Raw genomic sequence first — 20,560 nt, 5'->3', positions numbered from 1 at the left:
ACCCTGATCATGTTAGAAAATTCTAGTATAGACTCTAAGGATACCAACTTTGGGACAGATTCAGACCTTCATACAAAACCCATCTTTTTGTCTTGTTTTTTTTGTTTGTTTTATCCTCCATAACAAGTAAACACCACATTTCATTTTTATTAGCTGTTTATTTAAATGATATTATTAAAAAAATTTTTTTAATGTTTTTATTTATTTTTGAGACAGAGAGAGATAGGGCATGAGCAGGGGAGGGGCAGAGAGAAAGGGAGACACAGGATCCAAAGCAGGCTCCAGGCTCTGAGCTGTCAGCACAGAGCCCGACGTGGGGCTCGAACTCATGGACTGTGAGAACATGACCTGAGCTGAAGTTGGATGCTTAACCGACTGAGCCACCCAGGCGCCCCTAAATGACATTATTAAATTCCACCTTACCCTGCTCTGTTTATGTGCAAAATTATTAATGAAGAGCTATTTCTTGAAGAAAGATTTAAAATACACAATCTCATATACTCACATTGTTTCTACACTAACAAAAATATCTTTAAAAAGTCATAGCAGTCTCTTTAAAGTAAGCTGCCTTTTCTGTCATTAAAGATCATTAATCTTTTCAGAGGTTATTTATCTACTATTCAGGAATATCTTTACATTTTATTCACCTTAACTTTATATAATGTGGTACAATATTTGATTAGAATACTAGACTTCTGAGTAAAGCAAGATAGGTATAGAATAAAAACATACTCAAAATAGATACCACCACAAGTTATTTTCCCAACTGAAGATATTCCCTAGTTCAAATTATAAACAAATGACATTTTGGAGCAGCATTTTTTTCTTTTTTTTGCTTTTTAAATTTGAAAATACATAATGGCAATGGGGTTTTTGTATATTACTCAAACTTCCTAAAATCCAAAATTCTCTCCTTAACATTTTCCATCTGTGTTTTGCTAGATAGACACACTCTAAATAACCACATGTAGTGATGCTAAAGAAATCAATGATCCTGTAATAAATTATTTAACAAAAAGACAAATAGGTCTCTCACACTTGATCCGTTAACTTCTATCAAGAGGTTACAGTCTCCAAGAGGGATATTTTATGTAATGTTTCTTGAGACATTTTGCTTGATAAGTATGTAATAATTTTGCACATATATGCTTCTTTGTAAATATATATTTTACTTTTGTGGAAAACAATCAGTCTATATGCTTTTACTCTCAACAAGAATAATCAAGACAGCCAAAACTGAGCAAATTAAAAAAAAAATTATGTTTATTTACTTTTGAGCGAAAGACAGAGACAGAGGCATGAGCAGGGGAGGGGCAGAGAGAGAGAGAGAGGGAGACACAGAATCCAAAGTAGGTTCTAGGCTCCGAGCTGTCAGCACAAAGCCTGACATGGGGCTCGAAACTCACAGATTGCGAGATCATGGCCTGAACCAAAGTCGGACGCTTAACCGACTGAGCCATCCAAGCACCCCAAAACTGAGCAAATTTTTCAAAATACTTGAAAACATAAAAAGATTGGTTTAGATGAGGGAAGGCTGAATCATTAATACATTTATGTTTAATTACAAACAAAGTATGTCTCTGAACTCAAAATTTTAAGTGTTCAAACAAAATTAACTTATGGCAAAAACCTCATAAATAATTTATTAATCTACTGAGTGTCTAGCATATGGTACCATGGAGGGAAAAAACAGTGAATTAACATTAACGTAATCTACCTTGAAAATTCACCAAAAGTCAAAAGTATACTCTTTCTTTAATAAAACCCTTTTCAAAAAGTAGGAACTTCTATTGTAAAGCAAAAAATGAATATTTCTGTACTTGGGCAGCTTTTATGTTTATGTATATAAGTTGGCTGAATTCTCTATACATGACCTTAACAATTATAAATCTTTACCCACTTGTCTGAAATAAATGGCTTAGGAAATAGAAACACTGATTCTAAAATAAAATAAAAAAAAAAAGGTCCCTTTAGATTCATGGTCTCTTTTAATTGTGAGCCTTGGTGCTTATATCATCTACTCATAGGAAAGAATGGCAAGAAATAATATAATTTCACTAAACAGCTCTCATGAGATAGACATTATACCAGGCATTTAACTAACAATCTCTCTAGTGAACATTACCATGCTTTATTATTGTTATTATTGTTAGGATAAAGCATATCAAACTGTACTTTTGAAGGTAAAAAATAAAAAGTTAAGTATTGAGATACTATCATCTCTAATGTACATATGACTCAGAGAGGTTTATATAAAGGGTTGGATTACACAGCCCATCAAAGGCTGGGCTGAGATTCAAACACAATATGTTTGACATCAAAGCACATGTGCCATCCAAACAAGGAAGAGGATCGTACGTGAGTTACTTTTTACATTTGCAATTTCTTTATTTTTAGTTCCTAAATTATGGGGGGAGGGGCACAGGGCATCTGCATAAAAACCCATGAAGATAAAAATGGAGAGATCATAACTTTGAAAGTATTGTCATCATTTTATTGGCTGGTAGGACAGGGCATGGTTGGTATCCACCATACTTCCTTCCTCTATCAATTTAATATTTATTATTCCTATTATTACCAAACACTGGTTTAGATACTGCAGATACAGCAGGGGACAAAACAAAAATCTCTGCCCTGAAGAAACTTACGTTCCAGTAAAGGAAGAGAGAGACATTAAACAAATAAGTAAAATAAATATTTCACATAATATAAAGTACTAGGGGAAAAGCAAAGCAGAGAAGAAGAATGGAATTGGCTGGATTTGAAGGCACAATTTAAAGCAGGGTCATCAAAGTCTGAGAGGGTATCATTTAATCAGAGACATAAAAAGAGGAGGCAGCAAGCAACATGGAATGTGTATCAAGACATAACAGGCAGGGGACAGCAAGTGAAAAGGCCCTAAGGCAGGAACCTGCTTGATACATTTCAGGAATAGTGTTCCTGAGGTATATAACATGAGATGAGGCCAGATGGTAAAGGAAGGCATGGCTGGTGGAAGTTCTCATCATGGAGGGACGTTCAATTCTAAAAGGGCTTTGGCACACTATGTTGAAACTAATATAACACTCTGTATGTTAACTATACTGGGATAAAAATAAAAAGTAAAAAAGAAGATAATAAAATGGCTTTGGCAGTCACTAGAAAATACAGAGTGGAAACATTATACAATCTGATATATGTTGAAAGTGTCACCCTGACTACTATGTTGTGAATAAACTATAATCAAGTAATGCTAAAGCAAGTAGACTGGATAAGAAGTCACATCAATAATATGGCCAAAAGATAATACTATCTTGGACCAGGGTGGGGGGAGTAGAGTTAGTGAGCAGCTGTCAAGTGGGAAAAAAAACGTGTGTATTTTGAAAGGGGAGTCCGTTGGATTTGCTGATAGACTGATAGACTGAATGCAGGGTATAAGCAAAACTGAGGAGACAAAGAAAGTTTTATTTATTTATTTATTTTTTGACAAAGAAAGTTCTAAGATGATGACCTGGGAGTATTAAAGGAACTAGAATATACCATAGGCATATCAAGTTCAGTTTTCATAGAGGCACTTGATCACAGATATATGAAAAAAGGTTGGAGACATGATATATAGGAATAATGCAATTACATCAAAACACTGCAGATTTGCACTGATAGTATGATGTAGGTTTCTTTTTAAAGAAAACACAATTGAATAGTTTAGGAATGTTCAAACCCAAGTGTAGTTTTTAAATTTTCTCATCTAATCTAAAGAGATCAAACCAAACATCCAAAGGTACTTGCATATTGCAAATTGTTTCCTTTGGGTGCTATAGTACCCACATATAAGTGATTAAGAATAATATGGCTCTAGCAGGGACATTCATTTTATCACCATAAAACAAATCACTGCAATCCCAACAATTAAATCAGTCTTTCTGTATCAACTACAATGCTTATTTTAATATAATGGGTGGGCAAATTCTGCTAAACAACACTGGCCAGGAAAAAAATGTTATACCATTATATATATATATATATATATATATATATATATATATATATATATATTACAATATAATATAATATATAATATATATTATAATATATATAATACAATATTATATATATAATATAGAATACATTATATATATATATATAAAAGGAAATTAGTAAAATAGAATACTATATATATATATAGTATTTTATATATATATAAAATATATATATATATTATATATATATATATAATATATATATATAATATATATATATATAAAAGGAAAGAAAGGAAGAAAACTGACAGACTAATTCACTAAGTACATTTTATTCATGTATCCTGGAAGAAATTGTCTTTAACACAGAATAAAATTTTAATGCAAAAATAGCCATTCACTGGGGAAATGTACCCAGGTATAATTTCATTAAAGAGGATACTATAAGACTGATAACTCCATAAGGAAAAATGTAAGCCTTTTTAGCCTCAGCCTAGTCTATCAAATCCAGCACACAAACGGTGCTCAATAATTTTTTTCTAAAAAACAAAACTGGATCCAAACAGTGGTCTCTTTGTTAGGAATTACATGTGTTACATGCATCTGAAATTTTCTGTATTGCTCACATATGACTCTAGCTGTGTCCTTATATTTGTTTTTTAGTGAACATATTATTCTTTCTTTTATAATTATCTAAATACCAGCCAGAAACAAAGAAGGTATGTTAACATGCAGAATTGTCTTTGTCTTTTATAGACTCACTCACCAGGGCAAGAAATGTGGCTAAGTGCTTACTTAGTACATCTGACACTGGAGGTACCTACAGAGTATTCATTGACTATTTGAATTGAATAATGAAAATACCACTATTCAAGATGCAAAAAAAAAAAAAAAAATCCTTTACTTCTACATAATCTCTTCCATTAAGCTCTTTCATTCAGTAATACCTTCTCTGCTTCTTCTTATAATATCTCCACTTAACATGGTCTGAAATGGAATGACCTGTAACCAGGTAAAATAGTAAAAATGCACAGAACTCAGATTTATTTATTTGACTGCCTTAGACTTAATGCCTCCTGAACAAATCAAAGGGATTTGAGCAGAAGTCCTACCAAAAAAAAAAAAAAAAGCTATTTTATTGATTTACAAGAAGAATCACTAAATGATCGAGACATAAAATAATACAAACTCAGCAAAGGAAATAGTATTTCATTAAAGTATTTTATCCTAATAAATAATTTCGGAATTATATAAATTTATAGCTAATAAAATATAAATAATTATAGTTTCTGCATAGAAATGTATGAGGTAAAATAAGTTTAGATATTTAAAGTAATTGTAGATAGTAGATACCTTAAAAACATGAAATACAGCCCCATAATAATTCTTGCTGGGATGTGTTTAAAGTACTAATTTTATAGTCCATCAGTGCTATGATAACATTTTGAACATATAGTTTAGTGGACCATATTTTCCCATTGTAATAATATTCCATAAAACTGCAGCAATTTATTCCTGAATTCAACTTTATTTCTGAATGTCTTTTTATAATTGTTTTGAATAGCTTATAACATCTATATTTATACTATTTTATAATGTGTAATTGCGGACACTTTAAAATATGAGACTTCATAAAAATCTATTGTATTAAAGTAGGGTTGATAAAAACCTTACAACTCTGTATTATTGATTTCAGTATTTAAATTATGTGACCTGGGAAAGATTGAGCCACAGAGAAGTTATGCAACATGTTTTAAGTAAGTTAGATAAAAGAAGTACAAACAAGAGTATAAACTCTGGATTCCAATCAGATCCTTGCTAATATTTTTTACATCATTAAAAAAAATAATAAAGTTACAATCTGAAAACGTAAGGGAGACAGAGAAAGTAATAAAATACTTTAAAACTTGAAGATAACTTTAAATTAAGCTGCTTATGGCACCATTTTTATTAGGTAATGGGAAATATAGGTAAATGTAAAAAAAGACAAAGTTTTACACTTAATACATATGCAACTATATTATAATGTAAATTAGATCTTATTGACTATGAAATTTTTGATTATATAAATTGTGAGTCTCATTACCTCTTATACTGTTAACTTCCATATAAAGTAATTATCTATAAATAGTATATGCTAGATGTTTAAGCTTTGAATTATTAAAATGAATTCAAAGCTAAAAAAACTGATAGTTTAATTATGATATGGAAATTAATCAAAGAAATCAAAAAGTATACGGAAAGAAACAGAAATGAGAACAAAACTGTTCAAAACCTTTGGGATGCAGAAAAAGTGGTTCTGAGAGGGAAGTTTATACCACAAGAAGGAAGAAAAACCTAAGATTACACCTATAGGAGCTATAAAAACAAAAACAAAACAACACACACACACACACACACACACCCTGAAACCAGTAGGAAGAAGTAAATAATAAAGATTACAGAAGAAATAAAACATATGGAACTAAAAAAAAAAAAAAAAAAAAGGAACAGATCAATGAAAGCAGGACCTGGTTCTATGAAAAGATGAACAAAATTGATAAACCTCTGGCAAGACTCCTCAAAGAGGGAGAGAGAGCAAGAGAATAGACTCAAATAAACAAAATCTCTAATGAAAGAGGAGAAATAACAACACTGCAGAAATACAAATTGTAAGAGAATATTATGAAAACTGTACACCAACAAATTAGACAATCTAGAAAAAATGGATAAATATCTAGAAACATTTAACCTATCAAAACTAAAGAAGGAAGAAATAGAAAATCTGAATACATCGATTACCAGGCAAGAGACTGAATCAGCAATAAAAAACCTCCCAACAAATAAAGTCCAGGACCACCTGGCTTCACAGATGAATTCTACCAAACATTTAAAGAAGAGTTAATACCTTTTCTACTCATACTATTCCAAAAAATAGAAGAAAAACTTCCAAATTCTATGAGGTCACTATCATCCTGATATCAAAAGTAGATAATTACACAAAAAACATACTACAGGCCAATATCTGTGATGAACACAGATGCAAAAATCCTCAACAAAATACTGTCCTAGCAAACTGAATCCAACAATACATTAAAAAAATCATTCACCACAATCAAGTGAGATTTATTCCTGGAATGAAAGGGTGGTTCAATATTCGCAAATCAATCAATGTGATATGTCACATCAATAAGAAAATGAAAGAAAAAAACCATATGCTTATTTCAATAGATGCAGATACATTTGACAAAGCACAACACCTATTCATGATAAAAACCCTCAACAAAGTAGGTTTAGAGGGAACATACCTCCACATAATAAAGGCCATATATGAAAAACCCACAGTGGGGGGATAACTAAGAGCTTTCCTCCTAAGGTCAGGAAAAAGACAAGGATGTCCACTCTCAACACTTTTATTCAACATTGTAGTAGAAGTCCTAGCCACAGGTATTAGACAACAAAAAGAAAGAAAAGGCATCCACGCTGGTAAGGAAGAAGTAAAATTTTCACTATTTGCAGATGACATGACACTATGTATAGAAATCCTTAAAGACTCCACGTAAAACTACCAGAACTGATATATGAATTCAGCAATATCACAGGATACAAATTCAACCTACAGAAATCTGTTGCACTTCTATACACTAATAATGAAGCAAAAGGAAAAATTCAGGAAACAATCCCATTTGCAATTGCCCCCAAATAATAGATACCAAAGGATAAACCAAACCAAAGAGGTGAAAGACCTGTATTCTGAAAAATATAAAACATTGATAAAGGAAATTGAAGATGACACAAAGAAATAGAAAGACATTCTATGCTCATGGATTGGAAGAACAAATATTGTTAAAATATCTATATTACCCAAAGCAATCTACAGGCTTTATGCAATCCCTATCAAAATACAAACACAGCATTTCTCACTGAGATAGAACAAAAAATCCTATAATTTATATAGAACCACAAAAGACCACAAACAGCCAAAGGAATTTTGAAAAAGAAAAACAAAACTAGAGGTATCACAATTCCAGGCCTTGAGTTATATTACAAAGCTATAGTAATCAAAACAGTATGGTACTGGCACAAAAAGAGACACTCAGATCAATGGAATAGAACAGAAAACCCGGAAATGAACCCACAATTATATGATTAACTAATCTTCAACAAAGCAAGAAAGAATATCCAATGGGGAAAAAAAACAGTCTCTTCAACAAATGGTGTTGGGAAAACTGGACAGCAACATGCAAAAGAATGAAACTTGGCCACTTTCTTATACCATACACAAAAATAAACTCAAAATGGATTAAAGAGCTAAATGTGAGACCTGAAGCCATAAACATCCTGGCAATAATGTCTCTGAGATTGGCCATAGCAATATTTTTTTTTTTGTCCAAAATTTCTATTGATTGATTGATTGATTGTCAAATTGGCTAACATACAGTGTGTAAAGTGTGCTCTAGGTTTTTGGGGTAGATTCCTGTGGTTCGTCACTTACATACAACATCCAGTGCTCATCCCAACAAGTGCCCTCCTCAATGCCCATCACCCATTTCCCCTCTCCACCCCCTCCCATCCACCCTCAGTTTGTTCTCTGTATTTAAAAGTCTCTTATGGTTTGCTTCCTTCCCTCTCTGTTTGTAACTATTTTTTTTCCTTCCGTTTTCCCACGGTCTTCTCTTAAATTTCTCAAGATCCACATATGAGTGCAAATATATGATATCTGTCCTTCTATGACTGATTTATTTCACTCGGCATAATACCTTCCAATTCCATCCACATAGCAACATTTTTCTAAACATGTCTCCTGAGGCACAGGAAATAAAAGCAAAACTACACTATCAGGACTACATCAAACAAAAACACTTTTGCACAAGGCAAGTCAGAGAAAGACAAATACCATATGATTTCACTCATATTTGAGGTTTAAGAAACGAAACAAGCAAAGGAAGGAAAAAGAGGGAGAGAGAGAGAGAAAGGTCAGGGGGAGAGACAAACCAGGAAACAGACTTAATTACAGAGAACAAACTAATGGTCACCAGAGGGGAGCTGGGTGGGGGGGATGCGTGAAATAGGTGATGGGGATTAAGGAGGGCACTTGTCATGATAAGCACTGGGTAATGTATGGAGGTATTGGATCACTGCATTTTATACCTGAAACTAATATAACACTGTATGTTAACTATACCTGAATGAAAATAAAATAACATTAAAAATACTAAAATAAAGTGAATGTAAAAATAAAATATAAACAGGAGTTTATCTGTTTTCAAGGAATAATCTACAAAAAAATACAGCAATTAGCAAATATTTTTAGGTTTCAATTCTGAAAGGCAATTGTTAATTTAGCTAACAAGTTGTGCCTTGATATGGATCCTTGGTGGTCATTTTAAATATGAGTATTAAAAAAGTATGTTAGAATAAATTACCCTATTTTGTCTTATGGGAGAGCCAAACCTGGCCAAAATGCCATACATTAATCTGTTTTCTATGTCACAACGCTTTGTCCGTAAAAATGCTAAACCTGTAGCCCAGTCTCTATATAAACATTAATGCAAGCATGTTTTGTAAACACAATATTTTAACCTTAAAAAAAAATCCAAAAATTAAGGTAGGAGGAGTCTTAGAACATACATGATTTAGAATTTATGCATTATTTAATAAAATAATGCTCCATTGTTTTCTAAAGGTGTATACAGGGTTTTGCAAACTTTCTAAGAAAGCCATTTATAGAAACTTTGAATGGTGAAAATCTATTAACATAGAATGAGCCTGTGTTTTCCTAATGATGAAATGAATGGTTACATGTTTTTATTGGTTTTGTTCCTTTCGATTTAGGACTTTGTTTTAAGCTAGAGTTGGCAGTGGTTTTGATCCTGTATTTTGTCGGCATGGCTAAAGAAGCCTGAGGCTGTCACTGACAAATTTAAGATACAAACATAGCAGAAGGCAAAGACTAAATGAGAAATTATGAATGAGTACGGAGGTAAAATAAAGGAATGTCAAAAAGAACAATAAAGAGAAAATGAAGTTATTTTATATTGGTGGTAGAGCAGAATAAATTCTGCATCAGTTCTGTAAGTTATTGATCCTGATTTAAAAGTTAAAGGATCGACAGGAAGATACACACATACAGACATGAATTTTTCTAAATAAACCCTTTTAAAAATCAAATTTTGGATTAGAAACCTGAAAGAAGTTATTATGCACTGCACTACAGATCTTCTAAGACACTTTTAACCTAATGGAATGACACAATTATCAAAGGTTCTTAAATAAAATAACCAGAAGTTTCTTGATTTGCAGACTCGCTTGAAGGGAGAAAAGCATGTAAGACAAGTGCTGAGTTACTGCAGGGGAATCTGAGGAAGATTGGTATCGCCTGATCATCTGCCTCAGGGAATCCTACCCAGCAATGACGGTCTTCTGTTGAAAAGATAACTTAAGAATAGTTGAATCTGAGTATTTAGTCATCACATTGTCCACTAATGTACACATTTACAAAGAAATACACAAAAAGCTCATTAATCAAGTGATTGTGTAGAGTAGCCACGACTTTGAAATCCAGATGTCCTCAAATACCAGGCCCCATTCAAGTGATAAAGGTGTCAACACCCTTGCCCTTAACTGGGCCTTCTGCAAACATTCTATGCAAGTTCATTGTCATCATCTATTTTTCAGCAAAAGGAAAAAGAGGATAAACTAGAATGAAGTCCCCACACACAGGCTGATAGCGATACATTTCTGCTTGCTGTACAGAACTCCTATGGTCTAGACCCACAAGAAAGATGAAATGCAGCAAGAGATCCAAGCAGCTGCTCAATGTAATGAGATGCTGGAAGCAGGGTGAGTGACAGAAATGACATAAGGGCACAGAGGAGCCCAACTTCGACATGTGTCACGCAACTCTGGAACTCTGGGAAAGAGCAGCAGATGGACCAAACCGATGCATACCCATCAGGAAGAAGTAGCTGACTCTGAGCAATGGTGTCGGGCAGGTTATGAGGTGGAGAGAAATTGTGGCATACAGTGACAGGCCCTGCAAACTGGCTACAGCCACAAACCAAAGGACAGTCTTCAAATGTAGACAGTGCTGAGAGGACCATTACTACACATCACTGGCTTTAAGGACATCCATAATCCTAGAGAGCTTCACTGTTAGTGTTGCCATCTACTAACTAAAGGCCAATGATGATAGCTGTTTTTAACACAAATTAACGAAAATGTTTTACTAGAAATGTATTCAAAATGGAACGACTATTTCAATAATTTTAGACCTAAAAAATTCATATTTTGAGAACACCAGTAAACTCTAATAGGAAAACTTATTTTGTTTGTTTTTGGGTAGTAATAACTATGCCTCATTAAGACCACTTTTTATTTTTAAGCCAATAGTGTCCTTCCATTACACTGAGTTTCCTGATGAGTTTACAGACATAGCATTAAAGATAATATTCGGTTTTGAATATAGGACAAAATTAGGGAATGGCTCAAAAAATCCACACTAGGAAGTCCACATTGCCTTGGGGAGAGAAAACAGCAAACTTGAGAAGCTTTTATAAAGAAGAGTTGTAAAAGAATGCAAATTCCTTAGGATGACGGTGAGCTTGGGAAGGGAAATGTTATGGTTGTAACTAAATGCTGAAGGTTTTTTAAAAAATGAAAAATAAAATGACTTTTAGATATAAAATACCATTTTTCTTGGGTCTCACTTTTTAAAGCATATTTTCTTTATATTTATTGAATTAAACGAGAGAAACAGCCTAAATCATAGCATAAAAGCTTTCCATAAAGCGTAAAGAATGTCTTGACTCTGAGATGCTGAAAGCTCTTGAATAAGACTAGTTCACCAAAAGATGTGGAGCTCAGGCTCCACAACAGTAGGCATTCAAAAAAAGATTTGCTGAATGAAGAAACTGAGGTAGCCTAGATACAGCTCAAGAATAACACACAGATTGGGGCCTTTTGAAAACCAAAGGCCATTTTGAACAGAAACTAATAAAGATAGCTCAAAGAAAATGATCTTTTCAAAATCCTGGCTTTCTAGATGCTCTAGGTTTTCCTGAAAGTGAAGGACTACCAATCTACTATGACTTCTATCTCCCACCTTCTTTAAGAGCAGTTAGCCTATCTACCTTCTCCCGCCCCTCCCCACCCCCCAACCCCGCCACCTTGAGAAGGCCAGAAAAAGGTATTCTGCCATTGGTTTAACCTCATTTCTTCCTTTGGCTAGGTCACCACGATGTGTTAATATTCCCCACTATGTTCCTTTACAGTAGAGAGGGTGTACAACTGTCACTGCCAGGTTGGTCCTTGGGGAGTGGACAGAATGTGCACTACACTGGCATGGGAAGCATGTGCTGTAGTATTCTAGAGATGATATGCCACCATTAAACAATTCAAGTCTAGGTGCTAGTGTTAGGTGGGACAGCCACCAGGAATGGATGGAACATGTGACTGCATGCAGGAGTGTGCTGGGAGATTATGCGTTTGAGAATATGTTGAAAAGTCTAGTGCTTTACCCTGATAACAAAGTTACTGTCAAGTGTATGTGGGAAGAAAGACACCCAATTTTGTATAAAGGATATGGTTTCATAGAGAGGGTGTGGCTTTGGTCAGGTTATATAACTGATGGCCTGAGTTCTTAGAGCTTAGATATACAGGTAAATTTGGGTTCTAACAGAGCTGGTCAATAAATATTCTCTACCAAACTACCCATAGCTATAGCAAACTCTGAGGTAAAGAGAAAAAGAACATGGTTGTACAAATGAAGAAATCAATTAGGGTCTTTCTGAAGGCCTGTGTACTGATTAATGAAGAGATTCCCACACAAGCATATCACTAGCACAATAACTACATTAAAAATATACGTGACAATTTATATGCCACCTGTCTTGTAGTCAGAATCATGGCCTGGGTGATTTCTTAAAGTGTCTTCTATTCTGAAAGGTTTCTTATATCATTCAATATTTAAAAAATGTTAGCCACCAAAGAGCTGTGTGGGTCTTACAGAGCATACAAATGATGCCTAATGTGTTATATCTGTGACTCTGTGGCCACATCCACACAAGGAGAATTAAGCAGAAACTTAAATAACTTAGTTATTGAATTCAAGGAAATAAACCAAAGCACTTTGGGCTCAGTAATCAACTGGACATTTCTCTCCATCTCAGTATCATGCTTAATTGCTCTAACATTTGCTATGTATAATCTCAGCATGTAACCATAAAGACAAATACTAACTCAATTTGTGAGATCCCAGAGACAAAATGAAATCAATATTATTGTTGTGATTTGAAGAGAACAGTTTTCTGAGAAGTGCTGATATAATTTTATTTCATCAAAAATATAAACTATAAGGTGAGATTCTGTTTCCATGTTGATATTTACATAGGATTAATACCGATCATCCTAAACCAAAACCTAGTAAAGAGTCAAATTTAGGTGAGAAAGACTGCTTATTAAAACCCTGCTTGTGATCACCAAGGAATACGTTTATTAGGATGAACTACACATACCGAGGTGCTGTTATTCTAATATCATTCAGCTGTTTAAAGATTCAGTCTCTCTAGTGGCTAATGCCACTTTATTTCCCCTCTCTGATTCTTGCCCAAGAGAAGAATGTATCAAGTCATATAAACATTTTGCTTGGCTGAAAGAGCTAATGAATCCAACTTACAAAGATGATGCTTTCTGAATCACTGATAAAGCTAAATGGGATATCTGCTTATTTGGTTAAAAAAAATCTCTTTATCTAATGTGACTAGCATCAATGATTCATAAAATTACTTGTGTTCAAATTTTAGCTCAGGGGCAAGAGTGAGATGAATAGACCTACTGAACAATGTCCTCGACACAGCTCTCCACCTTTCCACTGTAAAAAGAAAAAAAATGACCGACTACCTCTAGCAGACTTAGGTCAGTGCACTGAAATATAAATAGAGAGTACACTTTAATAGAATCAGCTGTTCTATTCAACCAAAGAGGAAAAGTCAGCATAGGTGACTGGCAACTTGTGGTTTATAGGTATTTTTATTTCCTCAATTGCCTAGATGTCTCCCTGACCTGAGAATTTCCAGCTTCTTTATTTCCACAACATGAATAATACAGTTATCCAAGACCATGTCTTACTAATGCCACCTACAGAATTAAAGCCCATGTTGACACTGTTGGGTAATCTTTCCAAATAATGTTTAGCTATCTGATGAATCATTTCTCTGAATTTGTTTTATGCTTATTTTCCTTTAATACATCCTTTAATACTTTTTAAACACCCTATTGTTACCATTCTTTTTTGGAATGGCTTCTAGACAAGTGGCTGGTAGAATTAGTAGTTACATACATGGAATCACAAAAATGAGAACACAAAACTATGAGAGCAACTGAAGCAAAATTAACACTTCGAAAACAGCCATGAGACAAAAAAGAGGTAAAAAGTGTGTTTAGTATATGTGTGCATAGGCAGTGACATGTCCACAGAAATGCTGGCAACGACTCATTTATATTTCTAAAAGAACCTGGGTAATTGAAGTGAATGGAGGTCAAGAATGTATCAGGAAAGTGCACAAAAACCTAGGATAAAAAGGCTGCCAAATGTGAAATTCCATTGAAATTCACCAAGACCATGAAAGGTTTTCAAAAATGGTTCTTTTCATACTCTATTCTTCAAGATAAGCTGTTTTCTAGACATAGATGTACATTTTATAGTACCTTTTGACTGATACATTTACAATTTGATATTATGTCCTCAAACCATCATTAGTAGTTAAAATCACAATGTGCTCAAATATACCACATTTGTCTATATTTCAAGACAGAGAAAAGAATATGTGAAAAAATTGACAAAATCAATACATATAATCAAAATAGTATACTTTTAAAAAGAAAATTACTTTTGTGTCTTAGAATAGGCCTAGTTCCTAAACTTATTAGTTATTTGAAATAATTTTTTTTATGATATATATGAAACTCCAAGTTAGGATTTTCCATTTCTAATGTAATCATACCTTTCACATCTTCATCCTCAATTGTTGTATTTGAACTCTCAGTTGACTCCTGTTGAGAAGAAAACATGTGTTAAGTTGCAAACAATGGATAACTTCATTTTTATTCTTCTTAAAATTGGCAAGTGATGTACATATCATGCAAAGTTCTTCAGCAGGCTGTGCACGTATATTGACATGCAGATGGACAAATACATTATGTGGTTTTGATAGAAATAAAATGGCAAATGCTGAAAACATTTCAGAAAGGGAGTACTCTGGTGGCCTAATCTCTGAAGCAGGAAAAATCTGGGTTATTTGTAGAAGCAGCCAAAGTATGCAACTTATTTTAAGAGCTGTGTTAGGCCATCTTTGGTTACGGTGCCTGATCAGGTGTGCTTTTTCTATGTAGCTATCAGAAATTGAATATATTGGCCTTCTGAATTTGACCCTAAAATAGAACAATTTCTATTCCTAATTAATCAGTAAATAATCTTTTCTTTGTATAAGGCACTATATCAAGCACTGAATTTACAGCCTATTTGTCCTACTCCTACGTAGAGACAGAAAGCATTTCATTGCATCATTTGATGAAGAAGCTGGGGGCCCTAAGCTGAGTTATACTGAAATTACTTTTAACAAGAATTTCTATGTTTGTGATCAGCACAATAGAATTATATGAATAATTTAATTTTTAAAGGACAATCAGATTTTTTCCATCCATTTCTAAATTAGAAACTGGCTGTTATTGATAAGAAGCCTGCTCCCATAATGGAAAGACAAAGCTATTTCTTTGTAAAACTACAAATGAAGTTGAAGGCTAATGAGCACACTTAAAAGGACACTGTAACTGCCAATATTAAGATACAGTTTCTTACAATGGTTTCATAAATTTTTCCATTAATAACGTACCAATAAAATATTTTCTAGCAAAGAAATTTAGTAGTATTCATAAAAAAACACACAATTTTCTACTCGAAATGGTTAAGGGCTAGAGCTGAAAGAAATTAGAAACAAACCTCCAATCGAGATTTATGTGTTCAGTGATGAAAAACAGATTTTAGAAAATGATGGAAATACCAATCAGTGTCCTTTTAGGGGTTCAATATTCAAAAAAGCAATCAATTTATATAAATAGCTTATGTAATATTTAAACCAAAGGGACAGACTAATTAAAGGTGTATCCAGACTCTCCATACACACAAAACCAAAGCAGAGTCTTCATGCGTTTCTTAATGTGACCTAAGTGTTCAAATTTAAACTCAGGATGGAGGTAAACCCATGCACTGTAGAAATAAATTAATTCATGTAAGCAAGAAATGTCATGCAGCAACTCTTACAAATGATATAGCTAGAACTATTGAAGTATCCACTCCAGCTGTTATGCTCGGTCTTTCATTTACTAATGATATTAAAAAAAAGTTCTCCTATATGATTCTCCTTCCTGTCTACTTCAAGTCATTTAGGGACTTAAAATATTTTAAGTGTCATGAACATAAAACACATCTCATATTAAAGTATACTTGAGTTTTACTTTAATGATTTTAATATTGATCCACTAAATGTTAAACCAGAGGAAATGTGTTCTCTAATAAACATTGCTGATAAGAGTAAGGAGAAGTTGGACCCATGAATATATTTGATATCTGAGAAAAAACCTGATGAAGTATATTTTTTTCCTTTTAGACACACAATGAGAATTAATAAACAGGAAACATGGAATACATTCAGAAAATGTCTCCTTTTATCCTATAAACATGTATACAGATACTATTATTCAGTTAACATGCTACACAATCAACAACAGACAAAAAATGTTACAGTCTTCTTCAGACTGTCACTAAATATGTTATTGAAATGCATATAATTCAACAAAACAAACATTTCATAAGAAGTTAAACTCCCTGATATCCTCAGTTTCATGCCAAACAACAGAAACAACACCAACAACAGAGAATTAACAGAAAAAGCACAATACGACAGAATAAAACTCAAAAGCAACATTAAATTTAAACAGACACCTATGAACTCAAGTTGACTTTTTTTTGAAGACAGTGAAATGACATAGCAAGAAATTATAAAATTTCATGCAGAATATATCTAAAGTACAATGCACAAACAGGCATGGAGAAGAAAATAAAAAGACCAGATGGAATTGCTGGAATTGCTTAAGATACACAGTCATCTTGACATAAAGACTTTGCTTAACCCAAGTCTTATTGACTAATAGTACCATTCATTTCTCTTTCAGGATGTCATTCATTTTTGTTTTGAAAGAAACATGGATACAATTCTAGATAAATTAGGTCCCAGAAAAAAAAAAATTGTGGTAGAAAAAGGGTCAAAATTTTCTTTCCCATGTTTAAATAATGAATTATTTTTGCTTTGGATATTTGATGAAATGTGTGATCTTATTAAAGCAAGATGATGTTGATTCTTTCTGAATACCTTGTTTCCATCAGGGTTGTGGATAACAGTAGTTTGGGGCTCCTGAGTGAGAACAAAATAGAGAAAGAAACAGTTCGCATTGGTAAGTACATTCTTACTAGTGTGAGGACAGAGCAGAGTGAGCCAGCTGACACAACTAACTAGTGACAAGAGCTTAAGCAATGTTAACTACTGTCAGAGGTAGCAGTGACAAGATCACTGATGAAAGATCTCCCTGGTGAGCCCATGAGATAGGATATCTCAGTACCCAGCAGCAGCATGCAAAAGACCTTATTCGCGATCAGTAAACAGACAAGGCTTTGAAGTTTGGAGACCTAAAGAGGCACTCACTGTTTCACAAAGTCCTATACCAGATAGAGCTTTCCTTTCTTCTTGAGTGAGTAGCCTGTTAATGTTTGTCCTATAAAAAACTGACCATCGACACTAGAGATTAGAACTCTTTAAAATAATCTTGAATTCTTTGTGAGGATTTTTTTCCAGATGTATTGCCATAAGAATTGATTATGGTGTCATCACTATAGTTAATAGTGTATAGTTAATACACAGAAAAATACTCTTGGAAAATCGAGAACATTGTCCCATGCTTAAGAAAAGGTTATCCTAAGGAGTGTATTCGAAAGTCCACATGAAACTCTGCGGAATATTTAAAAGGTTCATTTAAAGGATTCTAGAACTAATCCCATAATCACTATAATTTGAGACATATTGCTGCTAAATGCCATGTGAGTCCATACCTAAATGAAATTTCAGCTTTATAAACTACATTTACAGATTTGCTTGTGAAGTCATGCTTTTCCAAGAAGAGAACATTTTTCCTTTCTGCTTTCTACCAGAGACTTGAAGAAATATTCCCAAGTGGAAAATAACAGTCAAATGACTGATGTTGACAAAGATTCAGTGTCCATATATCATTGGCATGCTTGGCACTTTCATTGCATGATGTGGTAACTGAGAGTTACTGCAGCCCATTGAGAGTTTTCTCCTACTCTGAGAGCTCTCTGTCCTCTAGACCCTCCTCTTTACCACCTTTGTGCTGCAACACATAAAGAACGTATTTACTGCTTCCCTTCTTCCTTTCTCTGGCCAGAGGGGTGATCCACAGAGCTTTTTAACTCATAGATAACCTGCTACCTTGATGTGTCCTTTTCCTTTAAATGTTTTCAAATTGACCCTTCTGGTTAACCCAAGTGAAGTAATCCCTTAGTATGTTTTATTCATTTAAGATAATACTATAGAGGACAGTAAAAAATCAGAACTATTTCAGAAAACCCTAAATCAAAATATGGAATAATTTGAGCAAAATATTATGGAACTCAGAGTACTGAAGGGCAGCATTCAAATCTTGACTTTTATGTAACACTGCCTCAAAGTATTAAAATGATTTAGTTGTAAACAGTGTGAATGTGACTAAAATGGACAAAACCGCTTTCTCCCTGACAATTCAAAGTCCTATGCTATACATTTCATTCTTTGGATTAAAGTGAAACAGTGATAATTTAAAATACAACAAACAAAAAGCTTCAAACTGCCCAATGCCTCTTTATCTCAGAAAGTGAGGTCTTACAAAGCCCTGCTGTGTTTTAATGAGAGGGAAACGGTAGCTGTGAATAAGGTCTACATTTACTGTTGTCTAGCAATAATCCCCTTAGCTCTCCTTGATGTCAATATTTGCGTCATGAAAGGAGGAAACCATTGTTTGCATAATCTAGAGCTATCATCAGAAGAAGAGCTAAGAGCAACCAAAGCGCATTCTACTGTATTTCTAAGGCAGCATGCAACAATTTCAACTACAGAGACCACAGCTATCAGAATAATGTTCAACAATGAAATGAGATCATCTCATGTTAGAAACACACTGCTTGGCAACTACCTTAACAAAAAGAAAAAAAAAAGTGAATGAAAGTTTTTTGTATCTTCGAAAGAAAAACAAAACCCAACAAAATGTTTATATATATATATATATATATATATATATATATATATATATATATATATATAGTGAAAGCAAATGAGAGAAACAACAAAAAAACAGTAAAGAACTCAAGAAGGGTTACAAAGAGTCCAGGTATACCAGCGCCGGGGTAGGAATATTTTCTTTGGGGCTGGTTACCACGTTGGCTTTGTTGTTTATCTGTAGGTATGCAGAAAATAGAAACAGAGACGCCTTAAACCCCTTGGTAGCCAATGTCTCTATATGCAGCATGTCTATATGGAGATATAGACATGAAAATAAAGAGCCACTGAAGATGAACATGAAAGACACAGTGATGCTTGATGGGAATGATAATCAATTCCAGTCTCTGATGGTCACACACAGGCTAGGACCGCATCTGTGATGGTGGAATGTAAAACAGACTTGGCTGCTTTGGCTGTGCCACCTTAGCCAACAAAGAACTGCTTCAGTGGAGCTCAAATCAAGTTCCAGAGTATGAAATAAATATAAACATTTTCATACTCTTCAGGTTGGATTCTGTTTCCCAGCTTCCAATTGTTTGTTCACTGTTATGAATACATTCCTTTTTTTTTTTTTTCATTTTTTTCCCCCATTTTATTCTTGTTCCTGAAGTCACACATAGACTGTCTCTCTCTGGGAAGCCATCGTCACTTTGCTTCATAGGTATTCAATTAAAAACTTAGATCTCTGATGAAATGCTGGCTTTGTAATGTAATTTTTTAAATAATAAGTCTGGGCTTCCTTTAAAAAACACATCTTCCATTATAAATGACCAAACTGAACTCTTTACTATATTGAACGTAAAAAAAAATTATTTTTCACAATTGTGTGAGAGGGAAACACCGTGTCTTCCATCACAGTGTTACCGCTACTGTTGAAGCTTATATCTGGTAAGATCATTCCCTTGCTTTAACATAGTTGGGTTGACCTTAAAGAAAGACCATATCACAATGGAAGCCACACTGTGAAAGTAACTCAGAGAGTCAATAAGTATTACAATGGGTCCACAGAGAAAACTCTTTGTAGACAAGTGGCAACTTGAAATTACAATTGAGGTTGGGTGCTAAAGAATCAAAACTAAAAAGTAATAACATTCATTTAAACTCATGCATGGTAACTTACGTTATGGCTACCAAAGAGAAATATAAATTAACATTCATTCTCTTATACTCCATTATCTATGTATTTTTTTTTACATATTATTATCTAAAGGAACACATCCCATAATTTTAGTATAAATG

At 33.7% G+C, this 20,560-nt stretch overlaps 1 protein-coding gene across 21 annotated transcripts in view; it reads right to left on the bottom strand.

Annotated features, from left to right (window-relative positions):
- CAMK2D (calcium/calmodulin dependent protein kinase II delta) overlaps positions 1 to 20,560 on the bottom strand; it is a 314,090-nt gene that overhangs the window by 24,055 nt on the left and 269,475 nt on the right. For 9 of the 21 annotated variants that reach the window (XM_058721547.1, XM_058721549.1, XM_058721548.1 and 6 more), the window contains one exon: positions 14,942 to 14,990. In XM_058721547.1, the coding sequence (XP_058577530.1) occupies positions 14,942 to 14,990 (49 nt within the window). Of the gene's footprint in view, positions 1 to 14,941; positions 14,991 to 17,365; positions 17,408 to 19,436; positions 19,497 to 20,560 lie in introns of all 21 variants that reach the window. The other 12 variants (XM_058721534.1, XM_058721540.1, XM_058721537.1 and 9 more) reach the window with 2 other exon arrangements.

This window comes from Neofelis nebulosa, chromosome 3, assembly GCF_028018385.1.
Source record: "Neofelis nebulosa isolate mNeoNeb1 chromosome 3, mNeoNeb1.pri, whole genome shotgun sequence".
Taxonomy (NCBI): Eukaryota; Metazoa; Chordata; class Mammalia; order Carnivora; family Felidae; genus Neofelis; species Neofelis nebulosa.
Note: the sequence above shows the minus strand (reverse complement) of the source record. Positions and strands in the feature narration are given on the sequence as shown.